At 47.0% G+C, this 24,014-nt stretch overlaps 1 protein-coding gene across 1 annotated transcript in view; it reads left to right on the top strand.

Annotated features, from left to right (window-relative positions):
• Positions 1-1,748: 1,748 nt before the first annotated feature.
• Positions 1,749-24,014, top strand: part of anxa4 (annexin A4) — a 47,124-nt gene continuing 24,858 nt past the window's right edge. The window contains exons 1-4 of the mRNA XM_060856347.1: positions 1,749-1,860; positions 11,422-11,473; positions 19,421-19,508; positions 21,605-21,699. Coding sequence (XP_060712330.1) covers positions 11,465-11,473; positions 19,421-19,508; positions 21,605-21,699 — 192 coding nt within the window. The 5' untranslated portion in view covers positions 1,749-1,860; positions 11,422-11,464. The remainder of the gene's footprint in view (positions 1,861-11,421; positions 11,474-19,420; positions 19,509-21,604; positions 21,700-24,014) is intronic.

Raw genomic sequence — 24,014 nt, 5'->3', positions numbered from 1 at the left:
GATTTTCCTGCTCCTCGGATGCTGCCTGACCTGCTGCGTTTTTCCAGCACTACACTCTCGACTCTGATCTCCAGCGTCTGCAGTCCTCACTTTCTCTCTCCCCAAAATGTTGACGATTTTGTTGAGTGACCCTGTAATTTCGCTGCTCAGTTCTGCTTATGGCAGTGTCAGGAGATGACGGGGAATTCTGCAGCACTGAGCAATTTCTGTTTGAGAATCTGCTTCCTGCCAGGCCCTGGCCAGCAGTGGGGAAAAGAAAGTTCTTACCCAGTGGGACTGTGCTTTTACTCAATGTCCTTCTTCCTAATTCACCTTCTGCTGAGTATTTCTCAGCTGACAGGGAGACACTCACTGTGGAATAATAAGAATTGCTGGTGAAACTCAGTGGATCTGGCAGCATTGCTGGAGACGGAAATGTCAGATTCAGTGACCATGAAAAAGGGTCACTCAACCCAGAATGTTAACTCTGCTGTCTCTCTGCACGCAAGCTGCCAGACCTGCTGAGTTTCACCTGTAATTTCTGTTCTTGTTTCAGATTTCCAGCAACCCCAGTTCTGATGGTAGGGTGGGGTGGTGGCTCAGTGGTTAGCACTGCTGCCTCACAGTACCAGTGAACCTGAGTTCATTTCCAACCTCTGACCACACAGGTCTGTGTGGAGGTTTGCACATCCTCCCGGTGTCTGTGTGGATTTGCTACAACAACCGGCACGGTGGCACAGTGGTTAGCACTGCTGCCTCACAGCACCAGAGACCCGGGTTCAATTCCCGACTCAGGCGACTGACTGTGTGGAGTTTGCACGTACTCCCCGTGTCTGCGTGGGTTTCCTCCGGGTGCTCCGGTTTCCTCCCACTGTCCAAAGATGTGCGGGTCAGGTGAATTGGCCATGCTAAATTGCCCGTAGTGTTAGGTAAGGGGTAAATGTAGGGGTATGGGTGGGTTGCGCTTCGGTGGGTCGGTGTGGACTTGTTGGGCCGAAGGGCCTGTTTCCACACTCTAAGTCTAAGTCTAAGTCTAATCTAAAACCCAATGATGGGGCCAGCTTTCAATTCCCCCTAATGGGCTGACTCCCATGGGAACTGGAGGGATTGAGTGGGACGCCCTTCAGAGAGTGGGTGTGGGTCCATCCTGTCAGGATGAGATTTTTTTTTCTAATTCATATAATATTTATATTCAGTCTGTATTTTTCCAAAAAGAGTCTGCAAGTGAGGTCTACATGGAAATATAAAAAAAAATCACTGATTATGCCATGGGTGTTGACATGTTTAGAACCTTCTTGACAAAATGTTAAATGTAAAGTGATCATTGCAAAATGCTGTCATCGTTTAAGTAAAATAATCTACATATAAAATGTATCAGCCACCATTTTGCATTTGAAAACATCTTTTCCAAGACATATTCAGGTATGGAGGTGTTTATATAGTTACAATCTCAGATAAAACCACCAAATGCATGTGACAGTCAGGATAAGAACCAGCAACTTTTCCCACAGAACACAAATAGACACTGAAAACATTTATATTATCACAGCACTCCACTGTGGGATATAAGTAAATTAATGTTACTTCTGCAATGAGATGGCTTTATTTCAGTGTGGGACAATGTATGATGGTTTGTATTGAAAGGTGGGTGAGTCCAATGAGCTGTCTGCAGGTTGAGTTTGGAACAGACCAGCAAGTTATTTCCGTGAGTGGAATGAATCATTCAGGATCTGGCACTGACTCCTGCCTGTTGGCTCTTTAAGGCTGGTTCCGCCCATTTCATTTAAGACAGCAGCCATATTCAGTGAGCAACTCACTCCCTCACTCTCTCACACACAGAATCACGTCTCTCCAGCTGTCCCGGCGGTCGGAAAGTTTCAGGTAAGTTTCCCAAAGGTTGAAGCGAGTCGCAGAGTTTGTGCAGGCACTGAATTCCCCCAGTCAGGTGGGGGACAAAGTCCAGGCAAACTGGCCTTTCTCTCTCCACTGGCCGTGCACTTGATGGGTTGTTTGATCGGAGATTAGTTTGTGAAACAGCAGTTTCTCCTGTCGTGACTGGGACAGAAATAGGGCGACTCCCTTGTTGTCTGTGTTAGACTTTGCTGCTGTGCACTTGGGCTGTGCTGACTTCACACCTGACACCTTTCCTTCCTTTTTGACCAGTGAATGTTGATTTCTCTCTCTCTCTCTCTCTGTTTCTCTCTGTCCCCCTGCTAGTCTTCTGTCCCATTGTATTTGCCAGCATTGCAGGTGAGATACACCTGCTGCCCCCATGGAAGTGGGTGTGTGTTTCTAGCTTAGCAGGTGGACGCCTGGACTGCTCAATCTCCCCATGTGCTCTGCTGGACATCCAGGGAGATGTAACTCAGTCTGGGTGGCTGCTTCACACAGCACACACATATCTGGCCACAGGAAAGACCCTCAACTGCCAATTGCTTGCCCCTTCAACACAGGACTGTGTGTGTGTGTGTGTGTGTGTGTGTGTGTGTGTGTCAAAGCTTTGACAAAGGGTCAGTTGGACTTGAAACATCAGCCCTTTTCTCTCCTTACAGGTGCTGCCAGACCTGCTGAGATTTTCCAGCATTTTCTCTTTTGGTTTCAGCTTGCAGCATCTGCAGTAATTTTGCTTTTATACCGTGTGTGTCCCCTGACCAACACCTGGGTCTGAGACTTGTTGCATTGCTCCACTTGAGCTCAGCACGAGCTGGGAGGATAGCATCTTGTTTTGGGCTTCAGGATCCTGCAGCCATCTTGGACTCAATATTGAGTTCAATTGTTTTAAGGCCTGAACACCTTGATACCTGTTTTGCATCTGCTTCCTGTTCCCATCAGCAGCTCGTCTCCTTCCCGGGTTCACCATTACTCAAACAGTATATTTACCTTCTCTCCTTCTGGGCTCCATGTGAACCCGCGCTCTCACTCCTTTAACAACTAGTCCCTGTCTTCAGCATATTTAGGTCTAACTTTATTTTAACCACCCAAAATGACTTTCCTGAAAGCATGATCACAACCTCTCCAAAGTCAGAGTGCTCAGTTGAGACAGCGAGCGAGTGAGAAAGCTGCATGCCAGGATTTAAAACCAAGTTTGCATTACAATTATTTATGTGACTTATGCCATAAAACATGCCAGGGATGTGAATGCTCCCTGTGTTAGATTTGTCACAGTGACGATGGTCTGATACTGAGTGAGGTGACCTGCTTGAGTAGCTGACACTGTCCTATCCCACCGATGTTGGGGAGGAAAACATTTTGCTGTTTGATCTTTTCCAAACTGCTGCTAGGTTTATAGAAGGGTCCCTGGACCTGAAACATTAACCCTGCTTTCTCTGCAAAGATTCTGCCAGACCTGTTGAGGTTTCTCCTGCACTTTGTTTTTGTTGCTGCTTCGAACAGCCTTGCAGATGGGAGGGTTTTGTCACCTTGCTAGTTTGGTCAAGCTTATCGCGATGTTTGGTCTCTTGGGGTGAGTGAGTTTTGAACAGTCTAAAATGGGAAATGTTAATCCGGCCCCTACCCTTCCTGCTGTGGTTTCAGCTTTTTGTCTTCAATTCATTCGACATGGTTTCATGGCCAGCTTTCACTGTGTCATGTACTCTTTATTCTTGTTGGATGGGTTCTGATTATTCCAGATCAGGAACAGGTTGTCTTGTACATCAGCTTCCAGAGTCCCTCACCATTTCAGGTGGATAGAAGGCATTTTGCTCATTGACCTGCAGCCCCTGTTGGAAAAGCAGCAGTCAATTTCCCCTGAGTTGGCTCCCACACCCAGCTATGTGGCTGTTCTGCAATTGGTGCCTGTTATCCCTGGTACTGTGTGTTTCTCCATTAGTTTCCAGTTTCGTGTCAGCACACTGTGCTGCTGCTGTTGTTCCCTCACAGGGGAGTAGCTTCACTAAAGTAAACTGGCCTGAACTGCTGTGCTCTTCCAGCACCACTGATCCAGAATCTGGCCAGTTTCATGGCCCAGTCACCAAGAGCCGTGTGCACCGGCTTTTGCAAATTCCTAGCAGAGAGAGAAATTTGTTTTGGGGTTTCCTGTCAGTTCCAGACCACTATCAGTGCAGACCCTCAGTCATCACACCGTACAGACTGTGTGTACTTGATGTTGGTGGGGTCCCTTTTGGAGTGCAGTACAGAGCTGTGGTTGCCCTGTCTTCGGACCAGGAATGCTCTCTGCAGCCAAACATTGTATTCTTCAGTCTGTCCCTCACTTTATACGGACTGCACTGCACACAAAACAAAACTTCTCACTCTACTGAGGTACATGTGACAAAAATAGATAAATGAATCAAATCAAAATATCTTGTTAAATGAGAGAGGGTTCAGAAAAGATTTACCAGGATGTTGCTGGGTATGCAAGGCTGGAGTTGTAACAGTAGGCTGGGACTTTTTTTTTTCCCTGGTGCATGGGAGGTTGGAAGGTGAACTTGTAGAGACTTCTAAAATAGTGCAGGGTACAGATAAAGTGAATGGCAGGTGTCTTCTTTGTAGGTGGGGGATTTCAAGACAAGGGAGCACATTAAGGTGAGAGGACAGATGTACAGTAGACCATGAAGGGGGCAACTTTTGTTACAGTGGTTCGTGTGTGGAATGGACTTTGAGAGAAAGTGGTGGATGCCGGTTCAGTTAGAATATTTTAAAGACACTTTGAACAGTAAGTGAACAGCTAAGGTTTGGAGTGGGGGAGTCCAGAACTAGAGGGTGTGGGTTTACAGTGAGATGGGAAAGAATTAACAGGGACCAAAGGGGTAACTTTCTCATGCAGAGGGTGGTGCATACCTGGAAGGAGCTGCTGGAGGAAGTGGTGGAGGCTAGTACAATTCCAATGTTTAAAAGGCATCTGGATGTTTGTATAAATAGGAAGGGTTTGCAGAGATATGGGCCAAATGCTAGCAAATGTGATTAGGTTAGGATATCTGGTCAGCATGGACAAGTTGTACTGAAGGGTCTGTTTCTGTGCTGACTCCATTCCAGCTGTTTGTCACTCCTGGGCCTTTGCTTCTCCCTGTCTAGTAATTCATGTTTAAAAAGAAAATTACCAAATGCAGGGAAGAAGGAAGTCATTCTTGTCATGGAGTTTGTCCTGGCCCTCTCTGGGAGGGCTGAGCTGAGACCACAGCAGGGTTTTCCTGGTCAGTATATTGTCACAAGTCAGTACAGTGTGTTGTCATCTGTGAGCTGAAAATATGTTGCTGCTATTCCAAGGTTCTGTGTGTGAGTTTCACATCTTCCTTGGCATGTGGGGTGGAGCCAGTGCCTGAGGATTTGGGAGGAGTGAGGGGTCCCTTGTTTCTGTGGGGGTGCCTGACCATTCATGTCAGCTGCCATCACACTTGGTCTGTGTGGCTGGAACCTGGCTTATTCTGTCTTCCTTTCGTTATCCCTCACTTGAAAACTCCGGAAGGAATCCTATCGGGCTGGAAAAGACTGAAGGATGTAAATCTGCTGTAATCAGGAAATCTGGTTTAAGATAATAATTCAGTCAGCACTCGGGGTGGGGAGTGGAATATAGCACATTGTTAGCCTGGACTGTTCCATAAACTGGAAACTTTGTTTTAAACGCATCATTGCGAAATGTGTTAACTTGTACTGTCTCTCCCTGACTTGGTGTATATTTCCATATTGTCCTGTTTGGGGATTGATTAGATGTTCTGGGTCAGTAGTGTACAGCACATTCAGTCTGTGCTGGTCAAAAACAGCCACTTTGCTATTCCAATCCCACTCCCCAGCAGTCAGCCCATAGCCTTGTCTACCTTGGCATAGAAAGTGTATGTCTGAAAACTTACTCGACATTCTGAAAATTTCTGCCTGGATCAGCCTTCCAGCCAGCGAATTCCAGATTGCCATCACCCTCCAGTGATAAGATTGTTCCTCACCCATCCTGTACATTCTTTACCCCGTAGCTTCAGTCTATACCCCTGCTCCGAATTCCCTCCACGACAGGGAGAGGTTTCATTGAACTGTCGTTGGAGGACCCCAGTATTTTGGATCTCAATCGTTGCATGTGATCTTCAGTCCGTCAGGCGAGGAAATGCTGAAATATGGTTGTTGTTCCTTGCATAGAAATGTTTTCAGAAGCTCCTGATGTGATTTGTCAGTTTTTTTTTTTGGCTGCAAGGCCAGGTCATGGACAAGTTCACTCAATCACTGAGGCCTTGGTTTGTTTCAAAGTGACATTTGATGCCCTGTCAACAGTTGTTGTCAGGCTTGAGTATTTAATTAGTGCAAATGACATTACTGTATCAGATGACAGGATGCACAGAGAGGCAAAGCAAGGTTTCAGACTGAAAGTAGTCTCTAAATTAGTTGCACAGAAACCAGCACCTTCCAAACCTCTCCTCACTGCACTGTTATCCATTTACTCCGAATCAGTGCCTGCACTGACCATGTCTCTCCTTGTTATGGCTGGGAGTGAACCTGAGGACTTGCTGTGTTGCCATGCAGCAACTCTGTTCTCTATGTTCAGGAAATCCGCCATCATCTGAATGTTGAAGCATGCTCCAAGAGCTGAATAGCTTCCTGCTGCTCTTGTACAGGTTCCTGCATTGAGGTTATCTCAGTTCTGTTCTCCACAACCGAATTGTCTCGTTGCCATTACAACCATACTCACTGACCTGGACTGATCCTCCATCATGTACCAGCTCCGTTTTTGATGTGGTCATCCTTGTTCTCCGAACTCTGCACTGTCTCAACTCTCCTGATCTACACCACATTCTCCAACCCCCTGAACCTTCAGAGCTTTGTATTCTCATTGGCTTTCCAGCCATCTGTTTGATGAAAGGTAATTACTCTGCAGTGGCTGTGCTTTCAGGTACCTCCTGCAAAGCTTTGCATTTCGCTCCTCTCCATTTCCTTAGCCTGTTGACAGCACTTTCCCCTCATTAACATACCCAGTTGAGGGAGCCTATGTTTGATCAGTGGTCCCAAATCTTCCTTTATGTAAATACAAGTATCCCATAGGTTGTTTGAGAATAGACCTGGGACTGTTTTCTGAATGGAGGAATTCTGGAAAAAGGACGCCATTCTGCCCCTTGACTCTTTCCCACCATTCAGCAAGGTCATGGCTGGTGTGTTCTAAATTTGCCATCTCTATCTTGTCTTAGCATTTTTTAATCTATTAATTTTGTTAGTGAATTCACCTCCAGCCTCAAGACACGAATTGATCCTGCCTGGGCTGCCTTCTGAGGCAGAGGGTTTGCAAACCACAGTGAGTCACGTCAACTGGATCTGACTGGTGTCCATGATTAACCATGGCAGCCACCAGGAAATGGACACTGAGTGGATTATTTACCCCCCCGCCTCTGGAACAGAAACTTCTCCAAGCTGTGGAGCCATGTGTTCTTGAGCTTGCTGTCGTGGCTCTCTGTTTCCCATTATCTCAAACCTGTCATTAAGTGTTGTGAAAATCCTCTCTGGTTTCACTTTCCAGAATGCTGATCAGGTTTCTCCACCCTGAAGCCATGTGCAGTTTATTCTGGGTTAATTCCCCATGCAACCAAGGGGCCGTGTGGGAAGGTCAGGAGTAGGGGAGTGCCAGGCAGTGCAGCAGCTATTACAGGGAGCGGGGGTACTGTAGCTGATGTTTCTGGCCATCTGCGGCCCTTTTCCTTCTGTATGGAAATGGCTGTGGATTTGGGAAGTTGCAGTCTGAGTAACTTGGATCAGTTTCTGTAGTGCATGTTGTACACAGTACATGCTGCTGCTACTGAGCAGAGTTGGTGGAGGCACTGGATGTGTGTAGATGTGGTGCCAATCGAGCAGGGGCTGCTTTCTCTGGGATGGTGTCAGCTTTAGGAGTGTTTCTGGAGCTGTATCCATTCCAGGCAAGGAAGGGAGTATCCCATTATGTTGTTGACTTGTGGCTTGTCGCTGGGGACAGTATTTGGCGAGTTAGGAGGTGAGTGTCTATGGTAGTGTTGCTGTGCATCTCCTGCTTGTGTTGAGCAGGGAGGTGGAGAGACCTGTGGACAGGTAACCTAGAGCCTGGGGTGTGGTTCTCAAGGCACGGTCACCGATGGTACAGCCATGATACTTTGGAGGTCAGTATCAGACTAACACCGATATAATAGTGAAGGACTGGGGGCAGAGAGGATGATTCGAGTGTCTTTTCCTTGCAGGGCAGGGTTGCTGTCCAAGGTGGTCAGTCTGTTGAAGTCAGGAGAATTGCCAAGTTGTGTCAGCATCTCTCATTCTGGATTGGGCAATGACACATGGGCTCATGAAATTAGCCTGACCCGGTCAAAACAAGCAGTTCATCTTGTTTAAGTAACTGTCAGCAAGGCTCGATGAATGAATGGGTGTGGGTTTTAATCTTCCCTAAAACGTGCCAGTTCTGAGCAATGACCATGTGCACTGATGGTGATTTGGCCCCTTCCCTCTCTCGCAGTGATGTCTTGTTGCATGTTCAGCATTTGCCCTCGGTTATGTGTCGCTGTTCCTGGACGGAATTGGTTGTGGAAACGGTGGTTATGTATCGAAATAGGGATCTCACTTGCAAACGACAATGACGCTGGAGCGATTTTGCGGGTAGCTTTTGTCTCCGTGCAGTGGATACCACTGCTCCATTTAAATACTGAATTCTTTTTTTGTTTCAGTTACTGTAATAATTGTCCCTGAAATCCTGCTGTTCACTGCACATCTATACAGGCTGCAATTCTGGAATGACTGGGGAATTTTAAACAGCGTGACCTTGTTCCTGGACTGGTCATCCAGAGGTGTAGCCTCCTCTCCACATTCCAACTGTCTGGAATCTTTCCCAGTAACAACACTAACCAGTTTGTGGCAGTAAGTGATCAGGATAATCCACTCCTCCCATCCACTTTTTTTTTTGTTAGTTGCTTAGGAAGGGATGCGTGCTGTACTGAGAGAGGCCAAACTAGGTCATTATGGAAATGATCGAGCCATTGGCAATGCTGGGTTTGGTCTGTCTCATTGTGAATGGCAGCTGGGAGGGTCAGTGCCAGGTGATGGAGATCTGATGACTCGGGAAGTTATGTACAGTAAGGGAGTGGGGCAGACGGTGTTCCGAATGGAGGCATTCAGTTAGCTATTAAACCTCACCTTCTGTTCATTGTATTCAAATCTCCAGGTTTTAAACAAGATTCCCATTGTCGTCCTCATTTGCTTTTCTTGAGGTCAGTCATGTACTGTGTGTTAGGAAACACTCCCACTCTCCTAACCATCTGATTACTGAAGTGAAGCTTCCATTTCTGTCATCCCTCCTGCCTTCTCAAGCCATGCTGCCATTTCTTACAGCCTACAGAATCCTTACAGGGTGGAAACAAGCCCACATCATCTCCCCCTGCAGAGGAGCCCACCCAGACCCCTTTCCCCTAGTCCATTATTCTACATTTACCCCTGACTAATGCACCCAACCTACACAACCCTGAACATTACAGGCAATTTAGCATGGCCAATTCACCTAACCTGCACATCTTTGGACTGTGGGAGGAAACCGGAGTACCCGGAGGAAACCCACGCAGACACGGGGAGAATGTACAAACTCCACATAGATAGTCGCCCGAGATGGGATTCAAACCAGTGTCCCTGGCATTGTGAGGCAGCAGTGCTGACCACTGTGATGCCCAAGTATTTGTGACACTGGCCACAGTAGAAGGTGGGAGCCCTTGCAGTGGATTCCTGCCACACAGCCAGGGCTTTGGTGGAGCATGGATGGTAAGGGGGAGAGTAATTTGAAGTTGAATCCTTTCATGACCAAAGACACAGATGCATATGGGTGCAGTCTGGTGGTCATGGTTCAAAGCATGAATCCTGGTCATTTTCTGCATGGTCATTCCTGAAGAAAGGGTCATGCCCAATTTTCCAGCAACCCATTTTCTGCATGGTGTTTGGAGGCTGGGAGGGGAGGTTGGTGGTTTGATGGACAATGTTGGAACTGTATGGAGGTGAAGTGTAGGAGACCGGATGTGGAGCTCAGTCCAGTGACTGGGAGATCTGTGAGGCCCCTACACCTCGTGTTCAGTGACCCTGAGCCTACACATGATGGAAGCGTCACTGCTGCGTCAGACCAAGGCTTTCAGCTCCATTTGGGTCCACCCCTGGAATTTACATGCTGGGAGATCCAAAAACTGCACAGACTGTTAGGCCATCACCAAGTGACCCTTCATTACCAATGCATAGTGCATGGCACTGACCTAGCTAGCTCTGAGCATGCCCAGAGAGGGAGCAGAACCCATGACACTGTCTTTACCTGTGTCAGTGTGGGTCCACTGACTCTGGTTAAAAAAGATACCATTGTGCAGAAGTTTCTTCCATCTTTCCCACCAGCAGGTGAACAGTGAACCAGTAACCAGCTAAGACTGGTAAGGACGATGCTTGTGTAGAGGGGGGACACTCCTGTTTCTATCTGAGCCAGAGCTCCCTGTTTGGACCAGATTAACAGCTCCAGTCACAAATCTCCCATTCCACAGGGTCTGCTTGGCTGACCTCAGGACAGTCACAACATCAGGAGAAGAGGTTGGTTCGCCCTTTCAAGGGCTGGCCAGGCCTGGGATGGGTTGAATGGCCTTTGCGTTATGCATGTTTCCATGAATTCTGCTGGAACACGTTCAGTTGGTTTAGCTCAGTTCGGCTGGATGTCTGGGTCACTATATACAGAGTGATGGAAACTGTGTGGGTTCCTGCATTGGGCTCAGGTTACCCTGAAGGGCTCCACCTCTCAACCTCTCTCTCTGCCTGAGGCATGCTGATCTGGTGTCTCTCTCCGTGGTCTGATGTAACCTTGGCAGCTTTTATTTTTTTCACTGAACTGTGCCTCAACACTGTACCCCTCCAACTCAAACTCCAAAACGTGCAGGGGGTGCAAGTGATGGTTTGCAGTGGGCATTACAGGTAGATAAATTGATTGGACAGCACAGAGTTTACTGGTGGTGACCAGGAGGGGGGAAAAAGTCCCATTGCTCATTTAGTAATGGAGCAGGGAGGAAGTTTTGGTTCTGCTCAATGATGGTTCCACGTATTTTAAAAGTATTTTTAGAGAAGTGTTTAGTTTGGGTTGACAGAAATGAAAGAATCCCAGTGTGCAGCTTGCTCGCATTAAGTTCCCCCCAAGCAGCAGTGTGGTTATCAGACAGACTGCAATCCAATCCACTGGAAATCCTTTGGTTGAAGGACCAATCGATGTTGTCACAACCAGCCCAAGATGGTGAGCGGGTGTGTTTTGGTTGGGTAAAGGGGAGAGAGGGGTCCCTGGGTTAGCATCTGACAGGGAGTGGGTCAACCTGTGTTCCCATGACAGTATGGGATGTCCTGGTTGGTTGGTTGGTTGTCTGTAACGGGTATATTCTTGACCATGTCATTGAATGCTTCCCCATGGGTCACGTCAGCAACCCTTGCTGTTCAATATTGTGGGACCTTGACTATCTGTCTGAAATGAACCTTTTTAACAGCGTTTGTTCTTTGATCTCCCTTCTCCCTCCGCAGGTCAGAATTTCCCTGAGGACACGTTTCTGTTCGATCTGTTACCATGGCAGCTGTAAGTACTGTGATGCAGACACAACCTTCCTTCCTTCACTGTCTCTTCAGTTCCCTGCCTGCTGATGAATTGATGAGATGAGATTTAGTGGAATTGACTGAGATCAATAAGAGAGTCAAAGGTTTCATTGACTTGGTTTCTTCCCAGTTAAACTGTAATCACTTGTTTGGGACATTGTGCAATGTTATCAGCAGACAAATCCATTGTTCAAACATGGTACCAGTCAGTGAGCAGCTCCTGTGATACTGCCTGCTGTTGACTTTGTGAATGAAACCTGTTTGTCACTGTTCTGGGATCAATGAACCCATGCTATTGATCAGCAGAGGTTGGACAAGTCCGGGTTTAATGACCCTTTTTTCTGAGGAGACTATTCCTTGAATTCATTTTGTTTTCCACAGTAAATTTTAGTGGTTGTAATGACATCGTCCGTAGTTCCTAAATCCCTTGGCTTAGGGACTCAATTTCTCAGTGTCTTGTCATTGGAGAACTTACTTACCCCAGGGAGCAGTAGCGAATCTTAGCTGTACTTGGACTAATGCAAGTATTTAGTTTTTGTTTAAACATGGAGACTTGAGCTGTGTCTCTGTGTCTCTGTGTCTCTGTGTCTCTGTGTCTCTGTGTCTCTGTGTCTCTGTGTCTCTGTGTCTCTGTGTCTCTGTGTCTCTGTGTCTCTGTGTCTCTGTGTCTCTGTGTCTCTGTGTCTCTGTGTCTCTGTGATCAATATGTGCCCTTGAAGGAGGGAATGTAATAATAGTGACTGATTTCTTTTTCCCCCTGAAGTGTCAGGAAAAACAATACTGCAACACAAGTGTGTGTTGGGTGAAAAGAGGAGGGCAGTCCAACTGGTAAAGGCTGTTACCACCTGCTGTGTTCCCCAGTTCCTGCACGTGTCCATACCTCCTCACAATTGTATTTCAATCTGTCTTCCCCTCCAGGTTTTCTGAGCTCTGGTTCTCAGTCATACAGATGATAACTGAGCACTGACACTTGCAATAAATCTACTCCCTCATCAGCTGACGAGACGAAGGCCCATTTAATCTTGCTCTTGCCTTCCTGTCTGTTATCCAATCCTCGATCTCCACAAAAGTGAATTGTCTCAACTCGAGGGGATATCATCGTCCTCATGGAACCTTACTGAATGGCTTTTGGGGCTTGCTGTAAATTTAATATTTTTTTGGGTATTTCCTACATGGGCTATGGACCCAAAAGAGATCCTGATAGAGTCCACCTGGTTTTCCCCCATTGTTACACCACATTGGACAATGCAGACATGGCAGTGGTGTTTTAAGCATGTTGGGGAATTGACCATGATGTGGAAGTGCTGGTGTTGGGACTGGGGTGGGTCAAGTTAAAACTCTCTCAACACCACCAGGTTTCAGTCCAACAGGTTTAAGTGGAAAGCACTCGCTTTCAGAGCACTGCTCCTTCATCAGGTAGTTGTCAGCAGTGTTCGGAAAGCTACTGTTTCCACATAAACTGTTGGACTATAACCTGGTGCTGTGATTTTTTTTTAACTCAATTGCTCTCATCAGCTTCCTGATCAGCCCCCTTCCATCCAGTGTGTTTCATGGCACTGAGCTCACTACACTCTGTGCAGCCAGTACTGAAGGGAGGCTAGGCAATGGATACAAACCTGGTGACTAAACCGGAAAGGAAATACAGATCAGAATAAATGAGTCTTTCTGATTGGCAGGCAGTGGGTTACAGTATGGATCCATACTAGGATGCCATAATCAAGATTTAGATGAGGGATGTAAATGTAAGACAGGAAGCTGGGTGGGAGGGTGCAGACATGATGCAGTATCAATTGGACTGGGAGTGGGTCAGTGCATGGCTGATGCTGGTGAATGTGGATAAATGTGTGAGGTTGTACACTTGGGTGGCAAAAAGAGAGTCAGATGATTTGCTTGTAAATGGAGAGAGGGGAATGTTTAGTGAGCCTGGGGTACTCCAGTCTCTGAACGGGAGTGTGCAGGTACAGTGGGCAGTGAAGATGCCAAACTGTACATGGGCCTTTGACAGTGAGGGGGTTCGATTCCTGCTACAGGAGTGTCTGGCTGCACTTGGTGAGGCCACTCCTGAAATAGTGTGTGGGGTTTTGGTCTCCGTCTGGGAGGAAGGATGTTCTGGTGATGGAGGGAGTACAGCTGAGGTTTCTTGGGATGGCAGGACTGACCGAGGAGGAGAGACCGAGTTAGTCAGAATTCTGCTGACTGGAGTTTAGGAAAGATTGAGCAGAGGGTGATCTGCCTAGAAACGGAGAAAATTCTGACCGGACCAGTCAGGGTGAACACAGGACGGATGTTCCAGTGTCTCTTCACCCAGAGAGCACTCAGTCTGTGGAATTCCCTACCGCAAAGGAGTTGTGGCCAGAACATTATAATGTTAGCAAAAAGGAGGCTGATCCAGCTCTTGTGACTGAAGGGATCCAGGCATATGGGGGCAGAGCAGGATTAGGGTGCTGTGTTCGATAATGAATCGTGATCACAATGTGATGGAGCAGACTGCAGCTCCGGGATGGCCACCATCTGCTCCTGTCCACCGGAATTATTGGACACTGGCTGAGTACAGTTTGGGATTGGCCCCACTGCACAGGAAGTTGGTGTGGTGTTGGATCAGACGTAGAAAATGCTTGCCAGGTTGAGGACGTGTGTGTGTGTGTGTGTGGAAACAGTTGTGAGCGAAATTGTGATTTTTGTACTGATGACTGGTTAAATCATTCGTCTCTGATCTTGTCTGAGACTTGCACTGGTTTGGATTGCATTGTCATGACCTTCCAGAACCTCTTCAATGTGACGTCCCTATCCCTGACCTGTGGCTGACTCTTGGGCTTTGGTGAGAGCCCAGGTTTCTTTTTCTCTTCCTCCTCTTGACGACCGTTGTCTTCCAACAGTGCAGTACTGACTTAATGAAGGCTGTATAAGTGAGTCTTTGAGTGGCCTGCACTTTGGGTGCTGTCTCTCTGGGAGTCTGTGTGGTGAGAGCAGGCTAAGTTTCATGGTGACCAGCAGTAGTACCATCTCCTGGCCCATTTGTGACAAGTGCTCTTTCTACACTTTTCTGTTCACCATCCCCCTAAACCATGAGCTCTTGTACCTGACAGTGTTGTCGCCTTTATCTCTGCGAAGATAAGGGAAGCTGATTAAATTTGAAGCTGCAATATCCTTTACAAAAGCAGTTTCCTCGTTTTGCTGAACTTGTGCACTTTAACCACAATTGATTCTCTGTCTGTGAGACGCGAGATGAACTCTGACTCGGTCCAGACATCAGCCTGGAACTGAGGAAGCAATTCAGGCATCCTCTTCTCAACTAATTCCTGTGGAGTTTAGTTGCCTCCTGAAGGCAATGTAAAAGCTGAGCCATTGGTGGAAATACTAAACTTGCAAATGAACTGTGATTGGTTTTTAGCCATCTGTTTTCTGGATGTAAAACTTAACTCCCCAAACGTTGAGTAACAAACTCCTGTCCTCAGTGATGTGACTTGATTTTATCAAGTACCATCATTTCTTTGAAAGGCTGTCTTAAAGTTTGCTGTTTTCAAATCACTTTCTGATCCTTCTAGAAAGAGCCTGTCAGTTCACCCAACTGAAAATGTAAACCCTTTCGTTCTTCGGCTTAATCCAAGCTCCCAAATTTAAAAACCTCCACATGCATTTTAAGATCAAGTCACAATTAGTTTGTTTCTCCTGCTGTATTTGGTCTTTTGCAGATTGGTATTGGAACCTGTAGCTTACTGTTTGGTGCTGCTGTGCTTGGGTAGAAAGTAGGAGTACCTTTTTTTTGTCTTTAAGACAAAAGAATTGTTTGTCCCTGAAATTAGCCTGCAGTGAAAGCGGCTTGTTTTGGAGCTTTTTATTGTGTCTGAATTTAGAAATGTCGCTTTTGTGTATGGAGGTGCTTGTGGGTGAGCTGTTGTGATGGGAATTCAGAGGAAGTTGGTTTTAATTTGTTCATGTTCAGCTTTTCCTTGTGAAGGAGTAGGTTACTGAGGCACATGATAAAGATGCTTGGAATTGAATCATTGCACTTGACAGCACTAGGCTATTTGGCCCATCACATTGCTGCTGGATCCTTAGAAAAGAAAGAGATGCCAAACCTCGAATGCTGTTGACAGTATAAGGGGCAACCAAGGAAGTGTCTTTGTCATGTTTGGAGGGAACATACTAGGGACCAGGCCAAACTGCTTCAGAACATTTTTACGGTCACCCAGATCCTAATTTTCCCTGCTTGTTTTCGGCAGACTTCCAGGTGGATATTCCAGGAGCGATGCACTCGCTCATCAAACCACTTGGCTGCAAGAAACAGCTATTTATTTACTCCCCACTAAAAGAAACGTCAACAAAAGAAAACAGAATTTAGGAGAACAACTTTATGAAAACCCAACCAAAAAAATATCGCCCACAATTTAACAAAGCTGATCAGGTTTCCTGCAACGTCCCCGCAAACAGAACCCTGTGGCAAAAAATAACTTCAAACGCAGGTTCCTACAGGGGAGGGAGAACTCCGAGAGACCAAAGGGATCAGCCAGGGATCATTGCTGAAGCCTGGTTCCTCTTTACACTGGGTCCCTGACTAAAACTAAACCAAACTCTCCACTTCCCTCCACTGGGAGAACAGGCTACTCTATTTTCATTGTACGACAGGTTTTTAATAAGAAAAACCTAAAAGCCTTTTCCCTCATGGTTGCCTTGGGCAGTATCTGTTAGGTCCCTATTCCCAGGCAAATCTGAACATGTCCCTCTTGCAACCCCACTTTGGCTGTCATGTTTATAACACTGCTCCTTATCCCCAACCCCTCCCTCCCAATCTATACACAGAATGGAGTTTCCAGATGGCCTAGCATTGATGTTGTGTTCTCCTGTGAGGGAGAACCAGTGCAATGCACCTTTGACCAACATGTGGAAGTACCGTACCAATAAGCTAGGTGTGCCAGCTTGAGTGAATGGGAACTGCTGTTCATCTCTCTCCTTGGCCAACCAGTCTGTGCTAGAACAGGAGTGCCATTTGGGTTGAGCGTTTGATGAATTAAGGGCTACGGGGGAAATGCGGGTAAGTGGAGTTGAAATGCCCATCAGCCATGATTGAATGGTGGAGTGGACTCGATGGGCCGAATGGCCTTACTTCCACTCCTGTGTCTTATTCACAGCTTCCAGCTATGCCCGTTAATGCCAACGCCTGGCCCTTGACCAGCTTTGTTGCATTGGGCTAACCTGGGAGGTGTTTTAATTTTCAGTGCCGTTGTTCATCAGTTTAGTCGTGATGCTGTTTTTCCGGCGCCCCCCCCCCCCCCCCCCCCCCCCCCCCCCCCCATGCTGAAAGAGGGACAAAGTAGAAACTCTCTGATTAAAACTCAGGCCTGTGCAAGCTATGCCCACTGTTCCTGCAGTGAGACAGTGTCACCCGAGTGACAGAGAATCACCGGTCTCTGAACCCTGGCAACTGGCCACAGGGTAAAGGCCAGGCTAACATTGATCTGTTCCAAATGCACATCACTGGCTTGAAGTTATTAACTCAGGCTGCCTTTACTGTTTCTCTGGGGTGGTTGTAGGGTGGGCCAACCACATTGTGGATTCACCCTGACTATTTTTATCATGACTGGGTTCAGAGTTACATTGCTCTGGTTACCATAGGGAACTCCCTGCAGTTAGGAGAGTACTGAGAGGTTCTGGTATTCACTGGAACAGAGATTCGTCCACCCTTAACATGGCACTGACACAGTCAGATTGCTGGCAGTCCCATCTCCTGATGTCAGTGTTGGCACCCGAGCCACAGTTTCACTTGGGCCGGGGAGAGCAGAGAACGGGGTCTGTGTAAGTTATAATGTGAGTCGGGGTCCAGTATGGGTGAAAGGTTTGCAAGCAGAGGACGTGCAGTGGACTGGCCAGTCAAAGGACAAATGGGACCTTTGATGGAGTCAGCTACCTGCAGTGGCAGGAATTTCAATCAATTCTTCTTGTTTCCCAGGTAAAGGAATTGAACAGGATAGTTCCACAGGGGCCCAGAGTAGCTGATTGGGATGAATTGGATAGCTTTTCAATGTTTGATTTCGTTTGGGGAGCACTTTTTTTTCCCTTCATGGATTCATTTTTGACATGGGAGAGCTGGTGTTTGTATCATTACTGGTAATTCCCTGATTTGGAGACTATATATCTGGTGATCCCAACCCACGTTTTGTGAAATTGTACCCGTGTTCTTGCTTAACTAGAATCCCTACAATGTAGAAGTAGGCCCTTCAGCTCACCAAGTCCATACTGACCCTCTGAGTGAGCCACACCCCTACCCTATTATCCTATATTTGCCCCTGATTAATATCTAACCTACATATCTCTGATACACCGAGGGCAATTGAGCACACCCAATTCATCTGACCCGCACATCTTTGGGTTGTGCGAGGAAACCCATGCAGACACGGGGACACTGTGTAAACTGTACACACAGTTGCCTGAGGCTGGAATTGAACCAGGGACCCTGGTGCTGTGAGTCAGCAGTGCTAACCATTGATCCACTGTGCCGCCCCATGCCTATATTAACAATGGCTGATCTCCATGACCTGGCTTTGACAAGAGATTTGGCAAATTTGTTTTGTTTTCCCTATGCGCAGTTTGTGGAGACCAGTAGTGCACTGGTATTGGGTCAGTGTAATGTAACCGAGGAGACCAGACAGCACAGGGAGCAGCAGTGTGACCCTCCTTGTGTAGGGACCTAACCTGACAATGAGAGTTGGCCAGCAATGATTGGCCCACTTGCATCCATTGGCATTGGGTGTCAGTGAGCAGGTTATGTATGGGTGTCCCACTCTGAGCATATCACCAAGCCTAACAATAGTGCCTCAGCATTGCAGGAGGTGCTGCACTGTCAGGGGGACCATCCTCTAGTACAGGAGGAAGAAAGCTGCAGGACTCACTTTTTTTTTTAAGAAGCGCTGCCATTTCTATGAGCAGGAGTTTCCTCTGAAAGGTCCTGATGCCTTTGGCTGGTAACTGACGGTTACTCTGCCATGGTGTGACAAACTGCTGGACAAGAATTGACCTTTGTTTTGATGTTCAATAGCAGTGTGCATGGGTGTGAGATATCTTTGTCCTTGGTGTGTGTGTGTGTGTGTGTGTGTGTGTGTGTGTGTGTGTGTGTGTCTCTTTCTTTGCTTCCTCTGTGTATTTGTGGACACAGCAGCAGGAGGCTGCTTTCTGTGGGTGAGTTTAGTTTGATATTTTGAACCTTGAGCTGCATTGTCCTGAGTGGCAGTGACATGCCAGTTCCTTGTCATCAGCTGCCCACCCCGTAGGGTTCAGTGTCATTTCTGCTTCATTCCTGTCTTAGCACCGAACAGCAGACATGAACTGAAACCCGCGCCCCCCCCCCCCCTCCATATTGTCGTCATCTTGCCCAGAGATTGACACCAACCTCCAATGCTCTGGTGAAGTCTGGATCTGCTTTTCTATTCCATCTTTAGTTCCGTGTTCCTAACACGCTGTGTCTCTGTGTCTGTTTACCCAGCCAAGGTTTGAGTCTGTGAACTCCTTCATTAATAATCATGTCTTCAGCTTGGTTCCTGGGTTGGGTGTGTTCTCTGGCATTGCCAAGTTCCTGCTGGGTAATCTCCCTTCTTTCTCCCCCCCCCCCCCCCCCCCCCCCAGGCTCACATAGCACAAGCTAACCCATCCACGCTCTCAGCCATGTCGGTACGAAGGGGAGGGGAAAGCAGTCAGGGAGGTATAGTTAGAGTCCCACACTATCCTCCACCTGCTGTCCTGTCAGCACACACCGAGTTTTTGAGATGGACTTGTGACATTGAAAAGCTCATGTGATGTTAGAAATTGGAGTCCTGAGACCCCTTGACCAGTCACACACCGTGCAGACAAGAGGAAGCAGGTAGCTTTTCCCAAATACGAAATGAGCGTGAAGAACTGACTCGTTGCCAATGGTGACAGCTGATTTTTCTTGTAACAGGTTGGACAACGTGGCACCATTCGAGAATTCCCTGGATTCAATTCCCAGGAGGATGCAGCCAAACTGAGAAAGGCGATGAAGGGGCTCGGTTTGTATCTCAACCAATCCCTTTGATTTAACAAAGGTGTCATTCTCAGGGTGTCACAGCTCTGTGATGTGGTGAGGATGTTATTCCCCCATCTTTAGTGATAGTTCACTTCCACCCCTCTGTCACAATGCATGATGGAAACCAGACCTTTTGTGATTTGGGACTGGGGTGAATCTCTTTGAGTATAAGGTCATTGATTTGGCCCAACTTAGTGACCTCCATCAGGGAGCCCTGGCTGACCGATCTAACCAGGAGGTTTAGAATCTGCTCCGTTCCAGGACTGATGCCAAGCAGGCTGGTCACAGCCAGTGTACTGGTAAACAGAGGGTGGCTTACAGACCGGATACCAGCCTGTGTGCAGTTATTTCACCGACTCTTGTTGCAATTTGTTCTCTAGTATTTTCCATCCGTTATATAGCACCAGGAGGAGACCATTCAGCCCCTCTCTGCTGTTGTGCCGTGTAAAGTCAGTGATTGGTTAATATTTCACATGCATTCTGTAACCCATTAAACCCTTCTCAAATACAACATTGTTTAGTGTGTGTGAGAACATTTTGACCAGAAGTCACAGGCCACTCAGCCCATTGAGTCATCTCCACTATTGCCCAGTACAGCAATATGTTGGGTTAGCAGAGGATTTTGGAAGAAGTGCTTCCTGACATCACCCCTCCCCCACCTCCCTGCGTTCCAATTGTTCCAGTTGGCGTCGTATTTTGAAGGTCCTGACCAATCCTTGGAGCTCCTTGTAGATCTCCATGTGATCCCTCCTCTCCTTTCAGGTTCTGCAATGCAGTCTAGTTCCTGCAGCCAGTTAGCTGACCATTCTCGTGAAATGTAAAATCTCTCTGCAAGGTTACTGAACTATTGCTGCCAAGGTTGTGACCACCTTGGGACAATAAGTAATGATCATTCTGTCTCCTCCCCTGCCAACACTAGGTCCATCTCTTCCTCTAAAGGAGGAGGCAGGCAGACTTGTCAGAGCATCTTGAATCGTGTTAGCTTGCCTGGAGGTTCGGTGTCCACTACTTCCTGTGTGGCTGGTAACACTCAGGCACTTGTAACAAGACAGACAGTGTTCCCTTCTCACTTGGTGATAGATAATCTTCAGATGACCTCGAACATCACCACCTCAAACTTCCTCCCCCTGACTGCCCTCACTAACAACCACCACACACTTCTGCAAACCATGACATTTTCAAAATGCATGTTGTAGGTCCATACTAATGAAAAAAATGATGAAATTACAATGAGTCATTTTCTGACATGGCGAAGGGGAACACATTGTACATTCTTGTGGTGCAGTCCTGGAAGAAATGCAGATCGGAGTGTGGCTCCCTGTTGGAATGATGTGTCCCTGCCTCAGGGACTGAATGTTTGTTTGTGTACTTTGTACACGATAATCAGTAATCCTTCTGAGTGGTTCTGATTACTTTGCATTCATTCATGGTTTCTGGTTTGCACTTTCAGAACATTCATGGACCAATTTGCAAGTCTGTCACCCGAACTGGACAAGCAGCATGGGAAAGACTGCCACGTACAGACGTGGGCAATAACTATCTGGCTGCGTGTGTGTGTGTGTGTGTGGATATATTGCAAGGGACCCACATTTCTGAGTCATACTACAGAAACCTGTTGATGTCAATTCATGAGCAGCTGTTTGTGTTCTCAACCACTGTGAGGCGCTAATAGTGGCTTGATAGCATCCTGCTCTGTTGTAATGTGTTTGATGTGAAAGTCACGTTCCTTGGTCTGATGACAGTATGCAAGCTTTCCACTAGGATCTTCCACGGCCAAACATGCCAATATTTAATTTGCAAGTTAAAAGTCAACACCAGGTTATAGCCCAACAGGTTTATTTGGAATCACTAGCTTTCGGAGCATTGCTTCTTCATCAGAAGGTTGTATTCCCACCTGAGGAAGGAGCGTCGCTCCGAAAGCTAGTGTTTCCAAATAAAGCTGTTGGACTATAACCTGGTGTTGTGACTTTTAACTTTGGACACCCCAGTCCAACACCGGCACCTCCAAAAAGTTTAAGATGACGCATTTGAGAGCAGGTAATGCCGAGCTGGTTTTGAAATTGTTCTGTTACTGTGCAGGTACTGATGAGGATGCCATCATCGAGGTCCTGGCCAGAAGAACTAATGCCCAGAGACAGAAGATCAAAGCAGACTACAAGACTGCTTTTGGCAGGGTATGGGTTTTTGACTGCAGCTTTGCGAATTCCATGAGAAATGTATGACTGGGTGATGTTCATGAGAATCCTCTTCTTCCACTACAGGCCTTCAGCTAATCACCTTGGGTTGCCAGACCACCTGACTGTGTGTTTCGGACTTGTTGGAGCTGATAGTTAGTTATACAAAGGAAATATCTCTATTCATAGGCTTGCTTCCAGTGTGAGGTCTCCATTAATCCTATCTCACAGACCGAAGCCACATTGATGATAAAGTCAACACAACAGGCCCATTAGTGCTATTGTCTATCCTGGGAGATTGGGGTCTGTTGGTTTGTCTGCTGACCTGAAGGTTATGCACTGGGGTAGCTGTTGTAGTTTTCTCTTCCTCTATCTCCTATTCACATCCAGTTGAATCCTTGGGCACTTAACACAAGTATCCCAGTGTCCACTTTGAGCATTTGGACAGAGCTGGGAGATGGCCGTGTGCAACACTTGCTCCTGTCTCAGGGGAATCTTCCTATCTCAGGCAGAGGAAGTTGTGTTTTGGTCTGTCCTTCACTTAATAAAGTCAGCTCACTGAGGTTTCCACGAATCCCCAAGAAACGGAACTGAAACTCTGATTTTGAAACATTCTGCAGTCCTAGATGGCTATAGTGGAGAGAAAACCAAATGAGGATGTCGGGGTAAGGAATGACCAGTTAGAGAAATAAAGCAATGTGGTTCACCTCCAGCTCCTGAGCTCCATCACGTACACACAACCTGTGCATGGTGTTCACACCATCCTCATTGTAACGCCCAACATTTGACCTTTTGTTACCACGTCTTTTCCCCCTTTTTTTCTTTCCCCCCCCACCTCAGCTGACCCCAAAGCCCATGTGGCCATTCACTTCCTGCTGTCTGTCTGTGTACGGTGTGTTGTGACCGAGCACAGTCTGTCTCCTTTCAGTGATCCCCTCCACTGGATACAGGCCAGTCTTCCCACTTCCCACCATTGCATGCTGCCTTTGCAATGAACAGAATCCTCTTACTGTTTGTGTTGTGAACTCAAACATGACCTCTGCTTTTGAACAAAGGGCAATTGTCCCCGGGCTCACGTTGTGGGGGAAACTGACTTGTTTGTTCATTGCTGACCATTAACAGCCAAGTCAAATGTTTTATTTTTTGACATTCTCATCATTTTATTTTTGGGGCATGTCAAATTTCTCTGCCTTTTGGCCTGCAGAGTCTGTGTTGGTACACAACAGGATCTGTTCCTCAGCCCTTGTCACCCATCAGCAGTGTCCCCTTCAGTGTCTCTCTCTGTGTCCCTCTCTGTCTCCAGTCAATAGCACTGAACAAGTCCATTTGGCCCATCTAGTCTATGATGTGAAAAAGCAACCACATCTCTAGTCAAAACCCATTTCCCAGAACTCAGTCCATTGCTTTGTCTGCCTTTGGCATTATGAGTGTCGATCTCAATCCTTCCCCACTCTGAGGGTTTCTGTCTGTCCCACCCTGACAGGAAGTGAGCTCCAGGTTTCCACCACCCTATGGGTGAATAAGGTTTTTCCTCCCGTTCCTGGGAACCGTCAGGTTGTGTGACCTAAATTGCTGGTTTTGTATTTGGCCATGACACTGCCTTGTTTTGATGGCTGCTGATGTAGACTGCTGCCAAAAGTGGAAAGATGTCCTTCTCTAAGTCGACCCTATCAAACCCCCCTCCCCAGTTTTTACAGGTGTCCAAGTCATCCCTCAGCCTGGTGACTCAGAGTGCCAGCCTGCTCCGTCTCTCCTCCTCTACCTTCTGGTTTCCTGAAGGCAGTGTGGACTGCAGCTGAGTGATGAGGCAGTGTCACTGTGGAGCCTCTGGATGAGAGACCCTGTACAGCCACTCAGGGCGTCTGTAATTGGGTAGTGTGTGTGTGTGCTAGAGAAATTGTGAACAAGTATCAGAAATAGGAGCTTTGCGTTGTGTGTGAGAGAGAGAGAGAGAGAGACTGGGAAGGACAAGTACGTGCAAATGAGTGATTCTGACCTCTTTCTGAGATCATGGAGTTCATCATCTCCATGTGCTTTTGGTAATTGGTTACCAGTAGCTTTACATTTATGTCCACAATTCCATATTGACAGCACTTTTTTTTTTCCCTTTTTTTGAGCTGTTCAGAATGTGCATCAAGAGGTTTTGGCGATATTTACATCTGTCTAACTAACATGCAAACATTCAGAAGCTGTGCTTTGTCATTAGGACACTTAGACACACACACACACACACACACACACACACACACCCCCTATATTGTCACTCTCTCACAGGGATACAACATAAGGAAACCAATGAGGTGTTTTTGGAGCTG

The sequence above is a fragment of the Hemiscyllium ocellatum genome, chromosome 48 (assembly GCF_020745735.1).
Source record: "Hemiscyllium ocellatum isolate sHemOce1 chromosome 48, sHemOce1.pat.X.cur, whole genome shotgun sequence".
Classification (NCBI taxonomy): domain Eukaryota; kingdom Metazoa; phylum Chordata; class Chondrichthyes; order Orectolobiformes; family Hemiscylliidae; genus Hemiscyllium; species Hemiscyllium ocellatum.
The sequence above is the reverse complement of the archived record's forward strand: the minus strand, read 5'-3'. Positions and strand labels throughout refer to the sequence as shown.